The sequence below is a fragment of the Spinacia oleracea genome, chromosome 2, assembly GCF_020520425.1.
Source record: "Spinacia oleracea cultivar Varoflay chromosome 2, BTI_SOV_V1, whole genome shotgun sequence".
NCBI lineage: Eukaryota > Viridiplantae > Streptophyta > Magnoliopsida > Caryophyllales > Amaranthaceae > Spinacia > Spinacia oleracea.
The window spans coordinates 101,371,924-101,397,740 of NC_079488.1; the positions used below are offsets into that span (position 1 = coordinate 101,371,924).

The 25,817-nt window shown below is 38.2% G+C and overlaps 2 protein-coding genes and 3 non-coding genes across 5 annotated transcripts; all 5 read right to left on the reverse strand.

The window, feature by feature from the left end:
- Positions 1-10,746: 10,746 nt before the first annotated feature.
- Positions 10,747-15,162, reverse strand: LOC130467676 (uncharacterized). The gene is made up of 3 exons (XM_056836262.1): positions 14,452-15,162; positions 11,643-13,667; positions 10,747-11,567 (listed from the first exon to the last, which is right to left on the reverse strand). The coding sequence occupies exons 2-3, from the start codon at positions 13,650-13,652 to the stop codon at positions 10,782-10,784; spliced, it is 2,796 nt and encodes a 931-aa protein (XP_056692240.1). The 5' UTR covers positions 13,653-13,667; positions 14,452-15,162; the 3' UTR covers positions 10,747-10,781.
- A 2,991-nt stretch (positions 15,163-18,153) lies between these two features.
- LOC110803147 (uncharacterized) lies at positions 18,154-22,450 on the reverse strand. The gene is made up of 7 exons (XM_022008629.2): positions 22,240-22,450; positions 19,950-20,434; positions 19,624-19,772; positions 19,467-19,547; positions 18,975-19,050; positions 18,828-18,893; positions 18,154-18,499 (listed from the first exon to the last, which is right to left on the reverse strand). Exons 2-7 carry the CDS (start codon positions 20,425-20,427, stop codon positions 18,333-18,335), a joined length of 1,017 nt encoding a protein of 338 aa, XP_021864321.1. The 5' UTR covers positions 20,428-20,434; positions 22,240-22,450; the 3' UTR covers positions 18,154-18,332.
- Positions 21,255-21,328, reverse strand: TRNAN-GUU (transfer RNA asparagine (anticodon GUU)). Its single transcript has one exon. It is a non-coding gene; the product is annotated as a tRNA-Asn (tRNA).
- Positions 21,478-21,551, reverse strand: TRNAI-GAU (transfer RNA isoleucine (anticodon GAU)). Its single transcript has one exon. It is a non-coding gene; the product is annotated as a tRNA-Asn (tRNA).
- Positions 21,936-22,009, reverse strand: TRNAN-GUU (transfer RNA asparagine (anticodon GUU)). The gene has a single exon. It is a non-coding gene; the product is annotated as a tRNA-Asn (tRNA).
- Positions 22,451-25,817: the final 3,367 nt, after the last annotated feature.

Genomic DNA, 25,817 nt, shown 5'->3' on the forward strand with positions numbered 1-25,817 from the left:
TACGGTTCTCTCTACACTATTAAGAAAAAAAAAGAGTAAAATTTGGACTTTTATCCTCCCTCCGTATATTTTTAAGAGTTACATGTTGACTAACACATGTATTAAGAAAGTAGAGTTAATGTAATGTACGTAATAAATAATTCGTAAGTGGTTAGAAAACTCACCAAAAATAGAAATGTAACCCTAAATATATACGGTCACAAATGATACGGAGTATGTGTAACCCCTAAAAAAAATACGGAGGGAGTAGTAACTAGGTCAATACCTTATTAATTAACCTTCAAATAACAGACTGAGCATCTCTAGGGGTTAGACCATCTCTAGGAGTCAATTTCCCTAAGTACCCTACGTACGGACATGCAACCTTGTTTGAAAACTGGAGGTACTTTGTTCTTACATTTCTTAAAAAAAACCTAATTATCTATTACTTTCTTTTGAGAGAAACACTAGGAATGACACATTCACTTCCTGATGAAAAAAAATTCGGCCAATTTTTTTTTTTATTTTTTTTATTCATTATTTGTTTCATTAATTTTTATGGAAAAGATTCAGTATATTTGACTAGAAAGTATTTATTTATATTAGACTAGTTGTGAAGCCCGGTCGTTGCCCGGGTTGTACGATAATATTTTATGCATTGGAAACATAGTGAAATATAACCAAAGTCTTTGAGTCTATGTTTTTTTCATCCTTAAAATAAAAATCAAATAATACTAAACTAATCTGCTTAATCTATAAATTTTGAATATGAAATACTATTATTTTTGAACCACTCTTCTTAAAAATCTAATGAAACTCAAAAGGAAAACAACTCAAAATTATCAAATTAACACAAAACCAAGATGTTTTATATCATGTTTATTTATGATTTACAAATAAACCTATTTTTGATAGTTCTTCTACTTAATATGATTATTAAAATAAATTCATACAAATCATCCCCGAAAAATTCAATTACAAAAAAATATAGAGTATGGATACCTACAAAATCAAAACAAACGGCTTAGGGTCTGATAATGACAAATAAAATTATAAAAACTATAATAAACTGAAAAGAATAAATTAACTTAACAAAATTAAAAACGAAAATACCATGCTACAATTTTCTCCTTTTAAACTGTTTGATTCATGAACTGACTTAATCCAGTCGTTGGGACCTTCAAATTTTACCATTAATTTCTTATTAGAGCCTTCAGAAATTCGGGTAAAAACCGGATAAAACTGGAAATGTGAAGTAAAACACCAGCGCTAGAAAATTCTAGCGCTGGCATTGTACGCGCCACTTATTTCCAGCGCACAAATCCTCAGCGCCATTATTTTCTGGCGCTGTAATTTGTTTCTCACACAATCACGCAAGATAAGGGTTTAATCCAGCTGTAAACAAACAAATCTGGCGCTGAATTTTTCTGAATAATGTACGGTATATTGACAAATAATCTACATGATCTTAAAAGTTGTTTGCCATGATGAATAAATAAAGGGAGAGGATAAAAATTGTAGCAATTAATAGGAGGGTATCCATCACTTTTGTATCGAGATTTGGTGATTATATATATTGGATCCTTATGTGTAAGGAATTGGAATTCCCTAAGTTAATTGATGAATCCTTGGAGGCCACAAACCCACAAATACTACTATTTCTATTACGAATATGGTGGACGAACAAAGTTTCGCCGTTGAAGACATGGATCTATGAAAAGGAAATGGAGTTTATATAAATTGATAAATCAGTATTTTATTTTTCTCAAAACTCTATCTATTTACTTTTTTATCTTAAAATATTATGAAGTAAATTTAATCTTTTTACCATATTTATCTATTTACTAAATTTTTTGAAATAATTAATATTTGATTGATGACTGAATTTTCCTACGTGGACGCTCCCAATGCTCTTGAAAAAACTCCCCTTTATATATATATATATATATATATATATATATATATATATATATATATATATATTAGATCCAACCTAAAAATAACATAAATAAATACTTTTATGAAAAAGATTTTTATAAAAAAAGTAAACAAATAAAAATTACGACGTCATGATATCTTCAGCAACAGCGTGACAACAAGATGGCCTTGCACATAATGTCACCGTGTATAAAAGTTTGTAATATTGGTCTTTGAGATTATCAATGAGAAGGATCGAAATTTAGTGATTAAACATAATATTTGACAAATGATTCTTTAATAGTTTCTGTAGGCATTAAAAATATGAAGAATGCCACATCATCATTTTTTGTCCCGAAAAAGTCAAATGTTGACTTCTATTATTAAATGTCAGATAAATTGTTTAATTTGGGTTATAAACCAAATAGGCCCATTTTTAATAAATGACGTTCATTTAATAGGAGTGGGTTATTTAAATGAGCTTAAGTAAAGAGGCCCATTTATCCACAAAAGGAAAACCCTAAACCTAAGAGGAGGATATAAAAATTTCTCTTCTAGTCATTCGGGGACACTGAACGTAGTATACAAAAAACCTACTACTCTCCAGAAAAACCCTAAGACGGCTTCCAAGCACACAAGTCTGACATCAAATCTCGGTGGAAGAAGAACAACAAGCACAAACGCCGTTCTACCTTCAAACCACAAATTCTTGCTGTTGTAGAGATCGAATCAGTGGATAAACATTAGAGATTGTACCCAAATACAAAATCAATACAAAATATTTTGTTCACATTATTTTGATTTTGTTATTTTTGCAGACTCGTAAATTTGTGTTTACAAATTGGCACGCTCGGTGGGACCACTCTACCACTCATCTCCTTCTCTACAAAAAAAAAAAAAAATCAATCTACCAACGAAGATGGCTGCTCAACAAACCGTTTCCATGTCCGATGCTGAGAAGGCCGCTATGGTGAAACAAAGGGCGGCAGAATTGGCTGAGATGATGAAAGGGCGTGACGAGGGTATACGCACCAGAGGAATGAAGAACGCTGATCTGAATGAGGCTGCTTCGAGTCTGCGTTCGGCTCCTATCACCACCAAAACAAGGAGAAAGATCCATGTCCGTGCTTCCTCCGACGTGTCCCCGAATCCGTATTACCGCAAGTCCCGCAACATCCCTGTTTTCGGGTCCTTTCCTGCTGAAGGTGCACGATTCCTTATGCCCGGTGAAGAAGATATGCGTCATCACCAAAAGCCTGACAGGCTGGTCATCCACACTAGTCCTTTGTTCGATCCTTTCTATGTAGAAAGCGATGCAAAGAGTAGTACCCGGTCTTCTCCAACGTCACCCCTCAAAGTATCAGATTGTGAAGAATCGGTCCAGTCCCTACAAACCGACATTGCGGAGGTGATGGCGATCGAATCAAAGACCGTTGAGGAGCAACTTGCCGAAATGAAGGGCATGATCGTGAAGCTCATGAAGGATGGTGAGGAGAAAGACGAGGAAATCAAGAAGCAGAATGAGAGGATTTCCTCCTTAACCAAAAAGCTCAAGAAACAGGAAGAGAGCGCGGACGAAGAGAACGACGACTCTGAAGGGAGTACGACTTCAAAATCTACCACAAAGGGTGAAAAACCCGACGACACATTCACCATGAAAAAGATCCAGGACATGATAACAAATGCGGTGAAGAATCATATCGTCGGAAGCTCCGGCCCTAGTCATCTTTATGAGAAGCCGTACACGAAGAGAATCGATCACTTAAGGATGCCCGTCGGTTATCAACCTCCGAAGTTCCAGCAGTTTGACGGAAAGGGGAACCCCAAGCAGCATGTAGCCCACTTCATCGAAACGTGCAACAACGCTGGCACATCGGGGGATTTACTCGTCAAACAGTTCGTCCGTTCTCTAAAGGACACGGCATTCGACTGGTACACGGACCTTCCTGCAGAAGCCATCGACAGTTGGGCAGAAATGGAGGAAGAATTCAAGGCCAGGTTCTACAGTACACGACGTGTCGTCAGCATGATTGAATTGACAAAGACGACACAGTGGGAGAATGAGCCTGTTGTAGATTACATCAACCGGTGGCGCACTCTAAGCCTGGAATGCAAGGACCGTCTGACGGAGACCTCTGCTATTGCAATGTGCATCCAAGGTATGAACTGGGATTTGCTGTACATTTTGCAGGGCATAAAACCAAGATCCTTTCAAGATTTGGCTACCCGTGCTCATGACATGGAGATCAGTATCACCAATAATCGTGGAGGAAGTTCTTCAAGTTTCAAGAAGGAAAAGAAGGACTTCAAGAAGCCTGAGAAATACGTGAAAGATTCAACCAAGGAGTCATTTGCCGTTGCCACTAGCTCTGCCCCTGTAAAAATTTCGGCGAAGCCTAAAACTGAACAGAAGAAAGGGCCATTTACAAAAGATGCTCGGAGAGATAAGCCAACGCTTAAAGAACTCCAAGCAAAGAAGTATCCATTTCCAGATTCAGACTTGGCCGGCATGTTGGACGATTTGTTGGAGAAGAAGGTCATAAGCTTGCCTGAGTCCAAGCGCCCTGATCAAATGGGAAGGACATCTGACCCAAACTTTTGCCCTTACCATCGAATAGTGAGCCATCCTATCGAAAAGTGCATCACTCTCAAGGAGAGAATCATGCAACTTGCAACAGAAGGGAGGATTGTGCTAGATCTGGATGAAGCGGCGGAGTCCCATCATGCTTCAGTCATCCAGTTTGGAAGTTTGGATCCCATTTTGATAATAGATCCCGTCAAGAATTCTGCGTCCACCCCTCTACCTCGCAAGGAAGATGAGGAAGGATGGACATTAGTGACGAGAAGGAAGAAGAGAAAGCAAACGAAGCTAGAAGAGCAACCTCCTCTTCGTCAAAAGCAACACCAGAAAAGAAACAAATCCAAAAGTTCGCATGTCACGAGAAACAAAGGTCTCGTGAAAAAGAAGAGCACCTCGCGCGACAGTTTTCCCACAAAGGAGGTACGAAAGCATGTCACATTAAATGATTTCCTTCCGCAGGAATACCTCGGCGAAATTTCTGTCAACACAGTGACCTGTAGCGTGGCGGAAGAAGAAGAGAAAGAAGAGAAAATTCTAGTCTCTGAAGGGCTAAACCATGAAAGAGACCCTGAAAGAGATGCAAAGATTCTGGCGTTGTTAGGTACAGTCCCTTCTCGAATGGGTTGGCGCCAAGCTTTATCCCTACCCGAAGAAATGAGGTTCGCCCTTGCACGTGCCATAGAAAATCCGACGCAATATACATCGAAGGAAAATATTGAGCAAGGGATCTACGAAAATCACCCTGAGCGTTGTGCTGCATGCAGTGCGGCCTTGGCATTCACAGACGAAGACCTTATGTTGGGTTCAAAGCCTCACAACAGACCTCTCTTTGTATGTGGATACATCCGCAAGAAAAAGATCAACCGCATCTTGGTAGACGGAGGTTCCGCAGTGAACATAATGCCGAAGTCCACCATGACAAAGTTGGGAATCACCGAAAGTGAGTTGACCGAAAGTCGATTGATGATCCAAGGATTCAATCTAGGCGGGCAACGAGCCATCGGTATGATAAGAGTTGATCTGACTATCGGAGAAATGACTGCAACAACGATTTTTCATGTCATTGATTCGAATACTTCATATCGCCTATTGCTAGGCCGACCTTGGATGCACGAAAATGGAGTAGTAGCCTCAACCTTGCATCAATGCTTCAAATATTACAGAAACGGTGAAAGAAAGGTGAATGCGGACGTGAAGCCATTCTCTGAAGTAGAGTCTCATTTTGCCGATGCGAAATTCTATGCCAGCCAAGGAGAGCCTGTTGAAGTAATGCCCACGGAAATTGCATCGACTGGAAAAGTCATGCCGAAGAAGTTGCAATCAAGGGTTACAGAAGAGAAGCCTTCAAGGAACGTTCTGGAGCCGTCACATGAAACAGTTGATGAGAAGAAAAGCAAGGAGATTCTTTCGCAAAGAGTTGAAGAAAATCCTAGAGAAGAAGTGCCAGTGCTACGTTACATCCCCATGTCGCGTCGCAAAGAAGGTCAGTCTCCGTTTATGAATTGTGGAGCAGAAACAACTTCAAAAAAGGTCAAGGACATGCCGCAAGAATTTGATAAAAGCATGACATTGCCGGTCCATAAGATCAGTGACCCGAAGATATTGACTTCTCCTACTCCAAACTCCACGAAGTCGCCAGAAACACCTAGCTCAAGGAAAGATGGCTTCGATCCAGTTGCATACAAGTTAATGGAAAATTCTGGTTATGATTTCTCTAACCCAGAACCCATGGGAAAGCTCGTTGAAGATAAGTCATACGGCCTCAATAAAACTCAGCAAAAACTTCAGCAACAAGGTGAACGTGTTTGGGTGAAAAAGGTTGGTTTGGGATTCAAGGAGTCTAAGCCAATTATCATCTCAGGACGACGGAGGTCAATGCAAGCATCACAGTACATTGGAGTTCAGGAAATGGAAGAAAGTGTGGATGAGAATTTTGAGCCAGTCCAGAAAGAATCGGTTTTTGATAGGATACATCCGTCTTCAGCTAAAGCACGGTCCTCCGTCTTTGATAGGCTCGACGGTCCGGTAAACTCTCCAACACCAAGTCGAGTCTTTGATAGATTGGGAGATCATTCCGGGAAAGCACATAAGAGCCCGAATGCAAAAGATGTCTTCACAAGATTGGGAAAAGTCACTGGCAAACCCACCAATTGTCTGTCACAGAAGCCTAAGAAGGAAGTCTTCAGTCGTCTTGGGAAGAAGGACGTTTCGCTCAAGCCGCAGTGGAGGCCGAAAAACACTGCATCAAAAACAAGAGACAAGTTCGAGCTGGAAAACGATGTCAGAAGCAACGTACCTTCTCGAATGAAACGCTTGGCGGTACTGGAAGTGAAGACAGGTGATTCTCTCCGCGTAAAAGGCCACACCATGGTTCTTACCAGTCAAAAGAGCCCCACAAGCCAGAAACGTGATGCCGTAGAAGATATGACGGTCACCTCCTATCATATCACCGCTTATGAGGATGTAGACTTGGAGGAGGAGATGGAAACAACAGAAGCACCAAAAAATCTTGATGATGGAGTTGAGACCACAATTGATGAACTAAAGGAGTTGAATCTCGGCACCCAAGATGATCCGCGTCCAATCTATGTTAGTGCTCTGCTCACTCAGGAAGAAGAGAAGGGATACTTCGAACTACTCACCGAGTACAAAGATGTTTTCGCCTGGAGTTACAGGGAAATGCCGGGTCTTGACCCCAAAGTGGCGGTCCATCGTTTAGCAGTAAGGAAAGGAGTCTCAGCAAAGAAGCAACCTCAAAGACGCTTCCGACCTGAATTAATTCCAGAAATTGAAGCTGAAGTCAACAAACTCATCGACGCTGGCTTCATTCGCGAAGTAAAGTATCCTACTTGGATTGCAAACATTGTCCCTGTGAGGAAGAAAAATGGCCAGTTGCGTGTTTGTGTAGATTTCAGAAATCTGAATGAAGCGTGTCCTAAGGATGATTTTCCTTTGCCTGTCACCGAGATAATGATTGATGCAACGACCGGACATGAAGCTTTATCCTTCATGGATTGTACGGCGGGATACAATCAGATCCTCATGGCGCCCGAAGATCAAGAAGCAACGGCGTTCCGTACACCAAAGGGTATCTTTTGCTACAAGGTGATGCCGTTTGGTTTGAAAAATGCAGGCGCAACTTATCAAAGAGCAATGTAGAAAATCTTCGAGGACATGATGCATAAGACCGTTGAATGTTATGTCGATGATCTTGTCGTCAAATCAAAGAAGAGGAACGATCATTTGCTTCATCTCCGCGAGGTATTCAAGAAGTTGCGTAGGTATCAATTGAAGATGAATCCCTTGAAGTGTGCATTCGGCGTAACCTCTGGAAAGTTCCTAGGATTTGTTGTGAGACATAGAGGAATTGAAGTTGACCAGTCAAAAATTACAGCAATCCAGAATATGCCCGAGCCGAAGAACCTCAAAGAATTGCGCGGATTACAAGGGAGACTTGCATATATCCGACGCTTCATTTCGAATCTTGCAGGACGATGTCATCCTTTCAGCCATCTTATGAAGAAGGGCGCTCCATTTGAATGGGACGATTCATGTCGCAAAGCTTTTGAAAGCATCAAGCAGTACCTTTCAACTCCACCTGTCTTGGGGGCACCGGTTCAAGGGAAGCCACTTATCCTCTACATCTCTGCTCATGAAAGGTCGTTGGGGGCATTGTGTGCTCAAGAGAATGATGACGGAAAGGAAGCTGCTCTTTACTACCTCAGTCGTACGTTGGTTGGCGCGGAATTGAATTATTCGCCTATTGAGAAAGTGTGTCTAGCTTTGATCTTTGCAATCCAAAAGTTGAAGCATTACATGCAGGCACATACGGTGAAGGTGATCTCCAAAGCTGACCCCATAAAGTACATCCTATCAAGACCAGTACTATCCGGAAGACTTGCTAAATGGGCTATGCTCATAAGTCAACATGATGTTGTGTACGTACCTCAAAAGGCGATCAAGGGACAAGCTTTGGCCGATTTCCTAGCTGCACATCCGATTCCATCACATTGGGAGCTTCCTGATGATCTACCTGGAGAAGAAGTATTCTACATTGATGTCTTACCTCCATGGGAAATGTACTTCGACGGAGCAGCTCGCCAAGATGGTGCGGGAGCAGGGGTCATCCTTCTATCACCTGAGAAACATGTCTTCACGTATTCATTTACGCTCACCAACTTATGCTCGAACAATTTTGCTGAATATCAAGCTCTCGTTCTGGGGCTTCAAATGGCAAAAGAGATGAAAATACAGGACCTTGATGTATACGGTGACTCCAAGCTGGTGATCCATCAACTCCTCGATGATTATGATGTCAAGAAAGATGACTTGATTCCTTATTATAAGCATGCTTCACAATTGCTGGCAGAATTTGAGAGCGTCCGGTTGCAACATGTTCCAAGGAGTGCCAACAAGACAGCGGATGCACTTGCAAATCTCGCAGCCACATTGGCACTGGGGGCAGAAGAAAACATGTCGGTCCCGGTCTGTAATCGATGGGTGATAAACCCTCAAGATGAAGTTGAAATTGAAGCTGAAGAACTCTCAGGTGCAGTTACTGTCTATGAGATAGACATAGAAGATTGGCGTCGACCACTCATTGATTTCTTGGTACACGAAAAGTTGCCAAGCGATTTGAAACACAAGATGGAAATTCGACGACGTGCTCCACGCTTCATTTACTACAAAGAAACACTTTACAGGCGTTCGTTCCTTGGAACCTGGTTGAGATGTTTGGGAGATGAAGAAGCAGCAAAAACAATGCAAGAAGCTCATTCTGGAGTTTGCGGAGCTCACCAATCTGGTCCTAAGCTTCACGACCGTGTCAAGAGGATGGGGTACTACTGGCCAACCATGGTTCAAGATTGCATGGAACTTGCGAAGAAATGTGAAGCTTGTCAATTCCATGCGAACTTTATTCATCAACCTCCGGAACCGCTACATCCAACAGTGACATCTTGGCCGTTTGAAGCATGGGGTCTCGATGTTGTTGGTCCAATCACACCAAAATCATCAGGTGGTCATGCATACATCCTTGCCGCTACGGATTACTTCTCAAAATGGGCGGAAGCAATACCTCTTCGTGAAGTCAAGAAAGAGAACGTGGTCGATTTTATTCGAAATCACATCATACATCGATATGGCGTGCCACGTTACATAATCACAGACAACTGAACACCATTTGTCAACAAGTTGATGACGAGCCTTTGTGAGAAATTCAAGTTTGCGCAAAACAAGTCTTCAATGTATAATGCACCTGCAAACGGACTAGCTGAATCTTTCAACAAAACACTTTGCAAGTTGCTTAGTAAGATTGTTGGGAAACACCAGCGAGATTGGCACGAAAGAATGGGCGAAGCTCTGTGGGCGTATCGTACCACGTACAGGACACCAACTCAAGCGACACCTTATGCACTTGTGTATGGTGTGGAGGCCATATTGCCATTGAAGATTCAAATTCCGTCACTTCGCATGGCAATCCAGGAAAATCTCACTGAAGAAGAAAATGCTAAGATTCGTCTGGCAGAGTTGGAAGCACTTGACGAAAAGAGGCTTGAGGCGCAACAAAAGTTGGAATGCTACCATGCTCGTTTGACAAGGGCGTTCAACAAGAAGGTGCGAGTACGGTCTTTCAAAGTTGGAGACACGGTCCTTGCTATCAAGAGACCAATCATTGTTTCTCGCAAGACGGGAAATAAATTTGCATCGAAATGGGATGGTCCTTACGTTGTCCAGGAAGTCTACACAAATGGAGCTTACAAGATCGTTGATGCAGAAGGACTGCGCATAGGCCCTATCAACGGCAAATTTTTGAAGCGTTACTACCCTTGAAGTTGTGCAACATTGTAACCTCCCAAGCACGAGGCTAAACTGCAACTGACTTAAAAAAAAAAAAAAAAAAAAAAAAAAAAAAAAAAAAAAAAAAAAAAAAAAATTATTTTTGCTTTAAAGGAACTACGTTGGCTTGATCTTATGAAGTGAATTTATTCATTTCATAAGTACGTAGGCAGCTTGAAGGAATCACTAACTTTAAGTCCAGCCACACCAAAAAATCTCTCCCATTTTTGTACTACTCCTGGCCCGCAAGAGTATAAACTGTGAACGGCTAAATAAATAAATGAAAATTTCATGTTGGTTTCCTATGAGTTGAATGAATATGGAATCAATGACAAAAATCTTTGACAGGAAGAATGACGAGTCTTATTCATTTCATTTTGGAATTCTTAAAACAAATTGGTCTCTAAAAAAAAAAAAAAAGAATTAAAAGAAAACAAGTGCAACAATGGTAACAAGAAAGGCGGAACTACGGCTCAAATTTGAAGGCTTGCAAAGCATCACGAGCAACACCAAATTGTTTCTCAGCTTCCGCTAGCTTTGCCTCCACCTCTTTCGCAGCAGCAATATTCTCCTTCATGATGAGGAGTGAGTTTTCTTGCTCTTTCTTCTGTATGACGTACCCTTGGAACTTCTCTTCTGATTCTGAAATAAGAGGCAAAAGTCTATCCGCTCGTTCTGCTAAATCATTGAGCTTCCTTTTATGTTCGGCTTGTTCTTGCTGAATCTGATCTATCTCCTTATGAAGAGCTTGCATTCGCTCCTCTTCTGCTTTCCCTGCAATTGTAGTTGTCTGCACACTCGTCTCTATCTCCAAAGATCGTTGCTCCAAGTCATTGAGAGTGGGATCTCCCTGTTTCCCTAGCCGAACGTGGTGGAGTTGAGAACCGCACCCAATATACCCCTTGATAAAAGATTCGATTGCAGAGATGTCGATCTTCTTATCACGAACATAGGAGAAAACCTGTTCAAACTCCTGCGCTAGTTCATGAACCTTGGCTAAAGGAGTCTTCATCAACTTGTCCTTTATTTCATTAATCATCAAGCTTGCAGCATATCGGTCCGCCCTGTTGATCGCCTTAGTGATCATGTCTTGAGCATTAAAAGAAGGAGACTCGGTCGAAGCAGTAGAAACACTTGTGGTTGGCGCAGTATCAATGACAACATCATCAATGAACTGTTGTTCGGGAAGGGAGACAAATGTATTCTCGCAAGTAGTAAGCTCTACTGCTATGTTCGCATCGCTTTGAAGATTCTGAAAAGTGAAAAATAAAGGGGATTAAAATAGTAATTAAAAAGAAAACGAGAATGTCAAAGTAAAGAAATGAACATCTATCTCTTCAGGCGATAGCTCAGGGCCATAATCTTCAGCGAAAATATCATCCAGAATTGTAGGTTCACCTGCGTGTTCGTCAGTGGAAGGTTCATTTTCGTCATTGGAAGGTTCATTACTTACAACTCTGCTTGCTAGTCTTCTACTCTCGTCCCTGCCTTTCGAAGATGTTTCCTTGGGCGGACAGGATATCGTGGAACTTTTAGGCAATCTGACTCTAACTTTGCGAGGTGCAGCCGAAGTCTTGGCAGCTTTGTCTTTTGGTGAAGTGTTAGGATCATCGCCCTTTCTCTCCTTTCTCTTCTTAGACCTGACATTTGTTGGACTAGGAGTTCTTGAAGCATAAGCCGCATTTAAAGAAACGACCGAATTCCACCATGTTGTGAAGCTTGGAGTGACTCGAGATTGGGCATTAAACGTGCGGCAAGGGACCAAAAAGGTAGCCCTAGTATGCAGACGAATGCTGGATTGAAAAAGATAGTACATATGCTCTCGGGTGATGTTTTGTGTCTGGACTACTAATTCGCCTGGCACATCTTGGTGAAATCCGAATTGCCGACCGAATCGATGAGGACTGTATGGCTCAACCACGTAGTTGTTGTCGAACCTCAAGGTCAGAAAACAGGACCGCATGCTAATGAAGAAGTTTGTGAATTGCTTTGGTTGATGGTTGTCATCTTCACGCTTCTCATCTGAATTACCACAAATTGAGTTAGCAAGCCAATTGAAATCCTTACCCGAAGAAACTAGCGATTTAGCATCTGGAGACTTTATGACAGAGTCAAGGCCTTGAATTCCGACCAGGGGAGCACCAACAAAATCGTAAGTGACGATGTGATGACTTCGAAAATACTTAGCGGTCCAGACATACACATATTGTGCAGGGAAGGACTCGCGATGTTTGCCTGGGGTAGGAGAATTCGAAATTTTGCTCAATCCATGGTAGATGCTCGCCAAAACAGGGATCGCCAAAGAAGTCTCTTTTCCACTTGCAAGAAATGACGCAGGTTTGAAAGATCCAGGACGGATGCAACCCAAATCTGACACCGGCAAAACAAAGGCACAAAGCCAACATGAGAGAAAGGCAGCCAAATATGTTTGTCGATGATGCGCTTCAGGAATCCGTAGGATGCGAAAGGCTTCGTACATCTTATGACTCCACGATCGAGGACCATTAAAGGAGCTGAAGTCTTTCATAAGTGTTGGAAGGACAGACTTTTTGTTGCCAGATGCCAAGAAATACTTTGATGCACCGCGAAACCAAAAATCACACCAAGTCTCGAACGTTATGGTTGTCACCTTGTGTTTCTCAGAAAGATAATGCAAAGCCATGAACAAATATTTGCAACTGTAAGGGAGGTATAGACTGTGCTCATCGTCGGAGCCTTCCAATTCAACGGCAGAAGGGACGACCTCGTCATAAAAAAGGCCAGTTACGGGAAGCCCACCAAGGTCGTATATATCCCAAAGACTGATTGACATTTCTCCAACTGAAGTGTGCAAGGTATTTGTCGTAGGACACCAGGATTCGCAAAAAGCCTGCATGACAGGAGAATTACACTTGTAGATATACATGGAAGCATAGACGGCATCAAGAATATGGGTGCTAGCAAGTGTGCGTCTGGAATGGTGCAGGACATCTTCTAACCATTCCCAATAAAGAGGGATGTATGTTGGCTCGACTCCAAATTTCGGACTAGAACTCCATTTGGTCTCCTTGCGGGACAAACGCGTAGATAATGTCTGGAAAGAACACGCCTCATCGCAGGGACGGTGATGTGAAGCGACAAGGGCAGGTTTAGGTGTTTTTCCACCAAATGCATTAACATCACGACTCTCCTTGTACCAGCTTTTCGGGCCCGAGAACTCCGTAGAAGAGTTGATGTTTGCAAAAGGACCAATCACAGGAGGAAATGAACGAAAGTGCGCTCCATCGACCGAATTAGCATCTTCCATGAGTGACAAAGTCTCTTCTCCAGGAGTATTGTGATACTTGAAGTAAACCATGGTGACTCTTTGTTCCTACAAAGTCAACACAAAAAAAAGTGCAAGTTGATGCATGTTTGACGATGCAGTTAATTAACAAAGTAATATTTAACGGAGACATCATATCTGAAATATTGATCGTACAAAGTAGTACAGATTATTATCAACGATGTATCAACTTTGCCAGTGATTACTACTGTGAACTACACCCGGTATTAAAAGAAAGTACACAGATTATATTACAGGAAGCAGTTGTATTATGTTCGACCGCACAAAAAAGGGGGAGCAAGTTCAAGTTTGGGGTTGCTGTTATCGATCATCATTCATCATGTTCGTAAAAAAAAAGAGAAAGGGGGTGTCTAAGTTACAAATTGTTATCAATCATCATCATATATTAAACATATATTGATGTATATATAAAAAAAAATTAAAAAAAAAAAAAAAAGCAAAGCAAAAAAAAAAAAAAAAGAGAAATAAATTGGAAATAAAAATTAAAGAGTACAGTTCACGTGAGAGGAAGGGTGAATAAGACAAAAAAAAAAACTAAATCATCATCATCATCATCATCATCATCATTTTATATACTTCCTATATATTTTTATGGGCAGCATACAAGAGAAAAAAAGGAAACAGCAAAATTTTGGGTCCACCATTATCACCCATGGCCATCACCATCATCAATCATCATTCGCAAATCACAAGTAAAAGAAAGCAAAGTTGCGACAAAGATTCGAACAGATTAAATACAGAGTACCATGGAAATCAAATACGGAATACTTCAGAGGTCCAAAATTGCTGAAGAAGGCGTAGCAAGACGTACCTCAAGGACAGAAAGCAGCGACGCAAGGAAGACTTCTATAGGACTTGTCGACGGCGGCAATGGTTCAGTGCTGATCTCTACTGGGTTGTTCTTCCTTCGTGTTTTCAATCATGCAGCGATTCGAGGATGGCTCCTTCATAGACTCACGAACTATTCGATGACGACCGTTGGGTTGGTGTTCGGACCGATTCGATGACGACCGTTGGTTTGGTGATGATGTCCACTGGTTCGTTCCTCTTTCACGGGTTATTCGATGACGACGATTCGGTGTTGATCTCCTCTGAGTTGTTCTTCCTTCGGGTCGGGGCTGTGGCAACGTCAAGGCTTCTTGTCAAATTTCGGAGTCTCCGATCAAAGTAGTGAACGTTGTTGTTGGTGATTAAAAAGTGACAGATTATGGAACTATATTTATAGTTATGGTTGTCTCATAATCCGACTACTAGTCAAATTGGATAAAGATATATTTTCAATGAAAATCTATCCTACTACTAGTCAAATTGGAGAAAGTTATTATTCAGTTGAGTCAAGCTCATAGTCCTACTGCAAATCAAATTGGGGTTTGACAACTATCTTTAAGTGATTGAGTTTCCAAGTAACTGTAACTCTTAGCTTTTGATCAATGGTTTATGATTGGTTTTCAAAAGAAATTCTATCATTAAGGTTAAGTGTTATATATGGGTTGGAATTTGTGAGTCAAAAAATTCTGCTCCAATGAAGAAAATTGCGGCCCATTGTACTCATTTGCTCGAGGATCAAAAAATTAGTTCAAATGTATGGATCAGTAAAAGAAAAACGGGCGGTCTAAGGAGATAAAAAGTTGGGCCATCACAATGGTCAAGTTCGGTTGGGCCAAGAAATCAAATACTACTCTTAAAAATAGAAGTTCGGAGTATATAAAAAAAATGTAAACGAGTGTCGAGATCGGGCCACGAGCAAACACTCAAATATTTGTGTACGTGACCGATCCCGAGGGGGCAATTTGTAGGCATTAAAAATATGAAGAATGCCACATCATCATTTTTTGTCCCGAAAAAGTCAAATGTTGACTTCTATTATTAAATGTCAGATAAATTGTTTAATTTGGGTTATAAACCAAATAGGCCCATTTTTAATAAATGACGTTCATTTAATAGGAGTGGGTTATTTAAATGAGCTTAAGTAAAGAGGCCCATTTATCCACAAAAGGAAAACCCTAAACCTAAGAGGAGGATATAAAAATTTCTCTTCTAGTCATTCGGGGACACTGAACGTAGTATACAAAAAACCTACTACTCTCCAGAAAAACCCTAAGACGGCTTCCAAGCACACAAGTCTGACATCAAATCTCGGTGGAAGAAGAACAACAAGCACAAACGCCGTTCTACCTTCAAACCACAAATTCTTGCTGTTGTAGAGATCGAATCAGTGGATAAACATTAGAGATTGTACCCAAATACAAAATCAATACAAAATATTTTGTTCACATTATTTTGATTTTGTTATTTTTGCAGACTCGTAAATTTGTGTTTACAGTTTCATTTATACTAGAAGCAGTGTACTCATGCTAATTCACGGGATATGCTACTTTTGACAGTAAAAGTGGATAAGATTTGGAGAGTTGCGGTTCAATTAAAGTAGCAAAACAAAATATTTTTAAAGTCAACTTCAACTTATGAACAATTTAATTTCCACCTAAAATAGTAATAATACACCAATCTTTTATATCATCGTACATTTTATGGAGTAAATTATTTTAGTTATTTTAATTGATTTCAGGTGTACAGTGTACTGTGTTCATTTATGATTCCTTGATTAATACTTTATCTTGCTATAAATAATCTGAAAGTGAAGAAGAAATTTCCTGATAACTTAAGTGTAAAAGATGACCCGACAATGAGCACAAGTATCCAAGAGGAATCATATGTTGGATCTTGATATTGTGAGCCAACCCTGATTACTTTTTATCTTTCTTTTAAAGGAAATTGTCCTATACTTCGAATTGGCAAAGATTCAAATCTTTCAAACTGACAAATTAGATTTCATTAGCCACACCATCTCTCTTTTCTAAATTTTCCTTGTGATTCACATGTGGTGTGGGACTGGGACTGTGGGTAGGGGATGGATCATTTAACCTATATTCATATTAATTTATTCTTTTAAACTTAACTTATATTCATTAATTAAGCTCAACTTATATTCATTTAAACTCAACTTCTATTCATTTAAACTCAACTTGTATTCATTGAAGGTCAAATTTTATTCATTTACACAACTTCTATTCATTCAAGCTTAACTTCTATTCATTTAATCGCAACTTTTATTTATTTAAGCTCGACTTTTATTCATTTAAGTTCACGTTTTATTCATTTAAGCACAAGTTTTATTCATTGAAGCTCAACATCTATTCATATAAGCTCAAGTTTTATTCATTTAAGCTCGACCTATATTCATTTAAGATCAATTTTCATTCATTTAAGATCAACTTTTATTCATTTAAGACCAACTTGTGTTCATTTAAGCACACTATAATTTTGCACACAACTCTAACATATACTCCAAGTCTCCAACGCTTTCCTCAAGCCCACTATTTAAGGATTATGTTGGAAAATTCAAAGTTAAACCTACTAATTTAAGGATGTCGTGTATTACCAAGGCCGAAAATTCTACAATGAACGTCGTGTACCGCTATTTACCACTAGTAAAATAAACGTCGTTTACCGCTATGTAGCATTAATAATATTCATTATTTTTACTCATTCTTAATTAATACTGTATGAAATTTGAATTAAAGCCATTTTCTTTCTCATCCCCTCTTTAGCGAAGATACTATATGATATCATAAATTAGTCATTCTCTTTCTCATCTCCTCTTTAGCGAAGATACTGTATATTCCGTAATCGGTAGTTAGTAAGCTACTGATATGGAAGTTGTCTCTTCGGCAATTCATTTCTGACCTTCGATCGTGTTTTGCTGCACTTCTTCCACCATGAAAGGGTTTGGGCTAGAATCTACTCAATTAATTGCAACTATCCACCGTGAAAATGCTTCTAACTCAATTATCATATGATTCATTAGCCATTAAATAAGATTACCATATATCAATTACTTTGCCATTACCCTTTTCTACAAATTCAGTAAATATGATAATCTCCATTAATTCATTTGAATGTCTTGGTAGGTTTCCATTCCAACATATAAATTTTATTTGATGTTTTTCAAAAGAATACATAAACTTCTTTTAATCTGAAAAAAAGAATCAAAAAATTGCAATCACATATATATAACCTATGCGTTTTATGGCCAAAAGCATGATCTAATATATAAGAGTAAAAGACCGGTCAAAATTTGTGATAGAAACAGGATGCGAGGGGAAAGGGATAGAGAATCTGCATAAAGAAGATAGGTATTTAATTAATCAATTTATACATTTAAAATTTAATTAATAAGTAGTAGTGTAGAGCAGTACATAACAGTTGCGACACATAGCAATACACAGTCATTTACCGTTGACGACTCATTCAACCAAGGCTAACAAAAGGGGGATAATATGCCCTAACAAATTTCAACTAACGCGAGACAACAAGTACACTAGGTGTACAATGTATTTTTTTGACACATTAGTTCAGTTCATCGATGATGAGCTGCTATAGCGCCCATAGTGTCGGAAGAGTCTTACTAGTGAAAAACCCAAAAATAGAAAGAAAAGACAGAACAAAGAACATATACACCCGCAAATGAAACATCTGACATTAATCTATTATACAGAAAGTTGCCTACAAAGGAAATCCAACAATGACATACTGCAACATACTGAATAAATGTCTCCGGGAATGACTGCGAAGTTTCAATGTCGTAGATAATGAGAAGTCATCAACAACGTATAGAATGATCTGTAAACTAAGCTAGTCTATGGGGATCCTGATAACCTTTTTGGTTCGGCTACCGGAAGGATCACCCACATTTTCGTTGCTGGGTCTGCTGCCGCGCACACCTCCATCCCTGTGCCTGGTAGTTGGAAGAAGAAACCCTCCCCAATCTGTCTTCAGACTCACACCACTACCACTAGATCCTGCATCATCATAAGAGAACAAAATGCAACTTCAAGAGACATTTAAATTGTTCGCATAACCTCTGCCCAAATTAAAGAAATGAATTTTCAAATAACAGTATATCATATAGCCATATGTAAGCAACAGTTCATGATTTAAGACAAAAGATACAGAAGGTTGAATGTTATGGTCATTAAGAATACACAGAAACTTGTGAAGCGTCTGACAGCTTGATAGTTTCTAGTCCTAAATCTTATCATCAATACTATTTCAAACACAAGTGAACTAAATCTTATCATCAAACATCAATATATACTTAGTCAGAGGATAACTGGATGCTGAATATACCTGTACGTGGAGGCAGATGATTTCCGCCATTTCCCTTCCAAGCGTGTTCAAAGCTTCCAAGTTCATCTGCAAAACATCTTTTTTTCACAACTCACAGCTAACTAGAAGAAAAACAATACATTTTCCATTAATGTACAACGATCTTACCTTCCTTCAGATTATGCAGTGTTTGCAGCATGCCCACTTTGCCATCTGAATTTAGCTTCCTAGTAACTGAATGGCCCTGTAAAATAAGTTCAGAATAAATGTTGCTATAAACAGAATTATTTAGTGAACCAAAATTATGATGTTCACCCCTTCTATGAAAATGGCTTAGATTGACACATCCAAGCATCATGAGAATCTCATGTATAAAATTCCAATAATAGTTGTTTGTTGCACCCAAAAGGGGAACTAATATGTTAAAGGTATGCTAATCAGCGTCAAGCTAGATAAATAGGACACAACCATGGTAACGAAGGACCGTTTGGTATAATTCTTTTATTTTCTCTCTGTTGTATTTGATTCAGTAGCACCAACCTAAATAGTAAATACAAAGACCACAAGTACCCATAGTCAAGAATCAAGACTCGAGTAAAACTAGAAACCCCTACTTGATAGATATCCAAATAGGAAGATTTAGAAGGGTCAAACATATACCTTGTCATGAAGTCCCCTTGAAATCCTATGTGTTGCTTCACCTGTTCTCTTGTCTGCCTCTTTGCAATCTTCCATAATCACCTGGACTCGAACAAAAATTAATTTCTTAGTATATAAAACATGAAACATAATCCCAAGCAAGCAAAACAGAACTTACTCCATCATTTCCCATTTTTCTGGTTGCTGAACTAGTGTAATATACTCCATCTACACCACCATATGTAACTTTGCAACTATGGACTTTAAAAGACTGGGCCTTTGTTCCTCCATTCCGGTTGTGGTCTGTCCAATATTGTTCCTTATTGTCTGCCAAACATAAAAGTGAAGAGATGACAACTGATATACAGCCAAAGAAAGCTGTAAGCTAGAGCTACAAGGAAAAAAAATTGTACAGACTTTCCATGGCGAAAAACTTTGCCAGTTCACATTCGACTCATAACACAAATGACAGAAAATCTAACAGATAAAAGAGTTGTGATGTACCATCTGCTTCATCATCTGGATGGTCAACATAAGGCTCATTGGCAGGTCTAGTACTCCTTTGACCTTCGTCGTCATTATCTTCCATCTCTGCTTCAACATAAGGCTCATTGGCAGGTCTAGTGCTCCTTTGACTTTCCTCATCATTATCTTCCATATCTGCTTCTTCATCATCTGGATGGTCAACATAAGACTGGTTCACAGGTCTAGCACTCCTTTGACCTTCCTCGTCATTATCTTCCATCTCTGCCTCTTCATCGTCAGAGCTAAGTTCCTTGATGGTAGGTCCATTTGGTGGAACGACTAGGGGTGAACCACGCAAAAAATTATTTGAACTAAACATACTGCCAAATGGACGGGAGAAAAATGGATCATCAAAAGGATTCCTCCCAAAAATGGAACCACCAAAATCCCCAAAGTTTCCAAAATCACCAAACATGTCAAATGGGTCACTCAGCTGCCTAGGTCTCTCGTTTTGCATCTTCAACCTACAACAATGCGTGTAACTCTTTAAGATTGAGAAAATTTTGACATGAAAAATTAGAATCACACGTCAAGAAAGTACATAGTACAAAGCAGGGCTTAGAATGAAAATCACTAATAAAGTCATAAGATCAGAAAAAATGAAGGGAGAGTTGCTTTTGCAGCTGTATTTAACTTCACATTCTTAATGAAGCAGAGCTTAGAATGAAAGATCAGAAATTATTTTCAAGAATTAAACTGACATAAAAGGATCATCTGCAGCAAGTAAACTCAAGGGATGAATATTGAAGGATCATTTATAAGACCACCAACAAATCCAAGCTAAGGTTTAAATCACTGACTTTGTACTTCATTACTAAAACACAAATAGCACTATAGCAGTACAGCACATTCAATTATCATAGTATCTCACATTAATTCTTTCTGGTTACACCTCTAAATTTTCCCAAAAGGAACACCTCTAACAGTCTAACTACATAAGTTGAACTCGATCCATACTTCCATAGGTACACAACTATAACTAAATGGCATTTGTTCATTCAACACTCCGGCCACTCACTATTCCTCATCTCTCAGTTTTATCTACTCTCTTTCGCTCCCAACCATTTACATCCGTTACTATCTTCACATAATATCAATCATTCCCCAAACTGAATCACGGTAATAGTCTCTCCGGTCTTGTGCAAAAGTCGATTTACCCAATTTATTTTGGTACAAATTAAAACATTATTATCATTTTATAAAATCACAATGTAGAACTATTTTTCTTCTTTAACACTAATTTTGGGGAACTCAAAAAATACATAAACTCAACTTTGGTAAAAACGCTAGAAGGAGGGGTCGAACCTCCGACCTTGTGGTTAACAGCCACACGCTCTAACCAACTGAGCTATTCCAGCTTGTTGGTATCAGAAACCAAATATATAAATTAGAAACTGTAAGGAAAATTGTATATCACCTCCAAAAAAAAAAATCAATATTCTCTCGCCCTGATCATTTTGGAGAACATTAGACAATCCTTGGAGGGTTAATAGGAAAAAAGAGAAAACGCTAGAAGGAGGGGTCGAACCTCCGACCTTGTGGTTAACAGCCACACGCTCTAACCAACTGAGCTATTCCAGCTTGCTGGTATCAATAACTAAAGGAAGTTTAAAAAAAACAAATAGAAATGACAATGAACTATTAAGCAAATTGCCATTTTTTAGACAGTTACTAAAAATTCTACTTTCACCTCAAATATATTCAACATTCTCTTGCCCCTAATCATTTTGGAGAAGTGGATCGAATCTCATCTATCTCCTAGCCCTTTGTACTCTCTTTACGCACACATTAACAATCCTCGGAGGGATAATCGCTAATTCTAAGCATAACCGAGTTTCAAACAACAATCCTAATCAACAAACAAATTCCACCATTTGACGCTATTTCACTTCGATTTTATGAAGCTATAATTTCCTAACACTCTGGTAGTCTGGTTCCCACGAAAAACGATAGGAAAAAGAAAAACGCTAGAAGGAGGGGTCGAACCTCCGACCTTGTGGTTAACAGCCACACGCTCTAACCAACTGAGCTATTCCAGCTTGCTGGTGCATCTATGTAATCATACATTAAAAATTTCTGGAAAGATAGCTGAGTTTAACAAATTTTTACACGAATTCACCAAAATATTCTACGACTTGAGCATAAAATCATTTGCTAAAATTGCAAAACCTAACTTGTACAAACTTGTCAGAGAAAAATCAAGTAAAAATAATGGAAATTACAGAATTTAAAACCCTAAAATTAGTGAGAACGAGAGAGGAGAGAATACCTTGAATTTCGAAAATAAAGTTTCTGGAGAGGGGAAGTTTCTGGAGAGAGATGGAATGAGCAGGACTTGTACGTTTCTGGGAACTTTTGTTGTTCAAAATGTTTGTGCGTGTTTATATATAGCGGAAGCAGGAATTTGGTAAACGAAAAAAAAAACCCAGAAAGAACCAGAAAAAATGAAAAAATACAGAGTAAAAGACTTGAACGTGACGCGTGTCATCAGTTTGAATTGCTAATTTTGTTATCTTGCACAGTTGCACATTCGGGACTCGTTACTCGTTCAAGTCGCACTAAAATGCATAACGGTGATTACTGATTACAATACATATCTAATTATCTACATATGTCAGTATGATTAAATATGGTCGTGGGTCGGGTCGGGCTTCGTGCTGAGTCTCGTGGGTCGTGGGCCTAATCAGGCCGGGCCCACGCCAGACTCACGTTGTTTCGTGTCGTGTCGGGCCAAAAAGTTAAAAATAGGGCCCAAGTCCACGTGCTTTCGTACCGGGCCGGGACCAACGCTCAGATTGTGCAGGGGTGTGCATGGTGCTCTTGGTGCACCTGTCCCAAAACGCACATAAATAACAATAAAACGCAACAAAAATAAAAACCGCAAAAAAAAAAGAACATTAACAAAAGAACATTAACAAAAAGAACACTAACAAAAAGAACACTAATATTGACAAATCAGACAAAAGGTACAAATATAAAAAGCAGTTATATTTTTTCTTGTTCTTTTAAGTTCTGGAAATGTTCTTTTCCAACCAATTTACAGTATGTTCTAATTAAAAAATAAAACGACGAACCTTTGATGAACTTTAAAACCAGATTTATAATTTTTCTTGTTCTTTTAAGTTCTGGAAATGTTCTTTTCCAACCAATTTATGTTCTAATTAAAAAATAAAACGACAAACCTTTGATGAACTTTAAAACCAGATCTATAATTTTTTTTTGTTCTTTTAAGTTCTGGAAATGTTCTTTTTCAACTAATTTATGTTCTAATTCCGTTATTTTATTTATCAAAAGATATCTGAAAACAACACTATAAATATGTAAAAAGAACAATTGCTGATTCTAAAAAAGAACACACTGTTTTGATGCCACAGAAATAGAAAGTTATAAGAAAAGAACATTAAAATTTAAAAAGAACATAGAATTAAGAACGAGAAAATTTACCTTAATCACCCGATGCACCTTCATCAACAGCATAAACCTCTTTGAATGAATAAAAAAATTCAAAAAATAGCGAAATTGAAATAGTATTTCGCTTAATAAACTAGTTTTTGTAAACGTAATTCAATTAAAATCACATTTCAGAGAAAGAAGGAGGAGAAAATTTGTTTTGAACTTTCTCTCTCATAAAATCTCTCTTTTGTTGGGAGAAACTAAAAGCACTCCTCTTTCTCTCTCAAGAATGTATTTCTAAAATGAGAAGTTATGAATCCAATAGGAGAAATATTATATATATAGAAAATGAAAAATAAAAAAAATAAAAAAAAGAGGGGGAAGGAGAAGAAATACAAGCCATGTTCATGATAAGAACGGTGCACTTGTTTTTTTTTTTTTTTGGGTTTTGTTGTTCTGTTCTTTTATGTTTATTGGATATAAATCTTAATGTTCTTTTATGTTTGTTCTTTTTTCAAAAGTACAATATTGAAGAGCAAAGGAAGCTTTTACTTGACCCGCAACAAATGATGTTAAATCTTCAAAAACAGCTGAAAGAACAAGAAGAAAGGCTGAATAAACAGAGCAATTCCTCAAAAGAACAAAAAGAGGATGAACCTAAAAGAACATTATAAATAAAGAAAAAGAACATTATAAATACAGAAAAGAACATATCATGTAGAACACTTATTTTAACCATGTAACATAACATTACCAATAAAAAAACGAACAACAATATAACATAAAAGAACATAATAAAGTAAAGAAAAAGAACATTAAAAATAGCAGAAAAGAACATATCATGTAGAACACTTATTTTAACCATGTGAAAAAAGAACAAAAAAAAATAAAAGAACAACAAAAATGGTAAAAGAACAATTTGATCTGAAGTGTGTAATATCAAAAGAACAACAAGTTAAAGCAAAAAAGAACAAAGAACAACAACCTAAAGCAAAAAAGAACAACATGTTCAATAATTACTTTCTGTATTATTACAATCTCTTAATACATATATGAGAACCAATATATAAAAGAACAAAAGATAAGACTAAAAGAACATATAAAATCGAAAAAAGAACAGAAATCAAAATCATCAGAAATATATAATCAAGATACATTAATCATCAAAATTATCAAAATATAGAATCAAAATACATTAATCAAGGTTATTGAGAAATGCAGAAATCGAAATGATCAAAAAAATCAAAATAAATTGAAATGATGAAAATAATGAACATGAAAATCAAAATCATCATAAATAAGTAATTCGTTTTAAAAAATTGAAAAATTTCCTTCACAAATCGGATTATCAGCAGAGGAATTCAAATTTGAAGAAGAAGAATCAATAGAATTTGATATTGAAGTAGAAAAATCAACCAATATCTGAGAATTTTCCATTACTTTCTCTCTCCTCTTCACAGTTTCTCTCTCATTTCCATAGTTTTTCTCTCCCCTCTTCACAAATTCTGATTTGAAAATTATAAAAAAGAAGGTATATATACCAGAAAAATAGAGTGAAAAACAAAAGAACGAAAAAAAAGGGGACAGAGCAGTCATTGTTCTTTTTTTTAACAAAAGAACAACGTTTGTTTTTTTTTTAACAAAAGAACAACGTTTGTTCTTTTTTTATCAAAAAAACAACGTTTGTTCTTTTCTTCTCCGGATTCAACAAGATATCCGCGTTTTATATTTATTGCATGTCGTTTGGGCACCAGTGCACCAAGAGCACTGTGCACACCCCTGCACCATCATATTTGCGGGCCGGGACGCCCCGTCGTGCCTAAGGCTAATTTGACTAAATTTAACGTGTTTTGTCGTGTCGGGTCGAGTCGTGCCTAAGGCTAATTTGACGAAATTTAACGTGCTTTGTCGTGCCGGGCCGAGTCGTGTCGTGCCTTGTCGTGCTTTTTCCAAAAAAATTAAGGCCCAGGCCTGGCCCACGGCCCACGACTTCGTGCTTTTTTCGTGCTCGTGCTGCCCGACCCACAACCATCTTTACATGTGATACACCCAAACTCAAAAACACGGACCGTATTGCTACATTCAATCGGTCTAGCTCGTGCTCAACGTCTATATTTTCCGTACCTTACATAGTTGTAGTCTTGTTCTCTTGAATCTCTTCACTTTATTAATAAGTTAATTTTTAGGAAAAATCAATTTTAATCAGTTAAGATAAGTTTCAAGGACTGAAGTTCATTAGGGGGTACAGTTATTAATCAGTGAAATTCATTTGCAAATTATCTTATGATAATTTTTTACACATGACTAGTTTTTTTTGTCAATTTTCTTTAGATTATGATAATTTCAAGATAGTCAGTTTTCTTAAACAAAACAATGAACCACGGAATATAGACAAATAAAATTCAGCTTAATAGGAAAATTAGGAAGATGATAAATTATGCCTATGATGATACC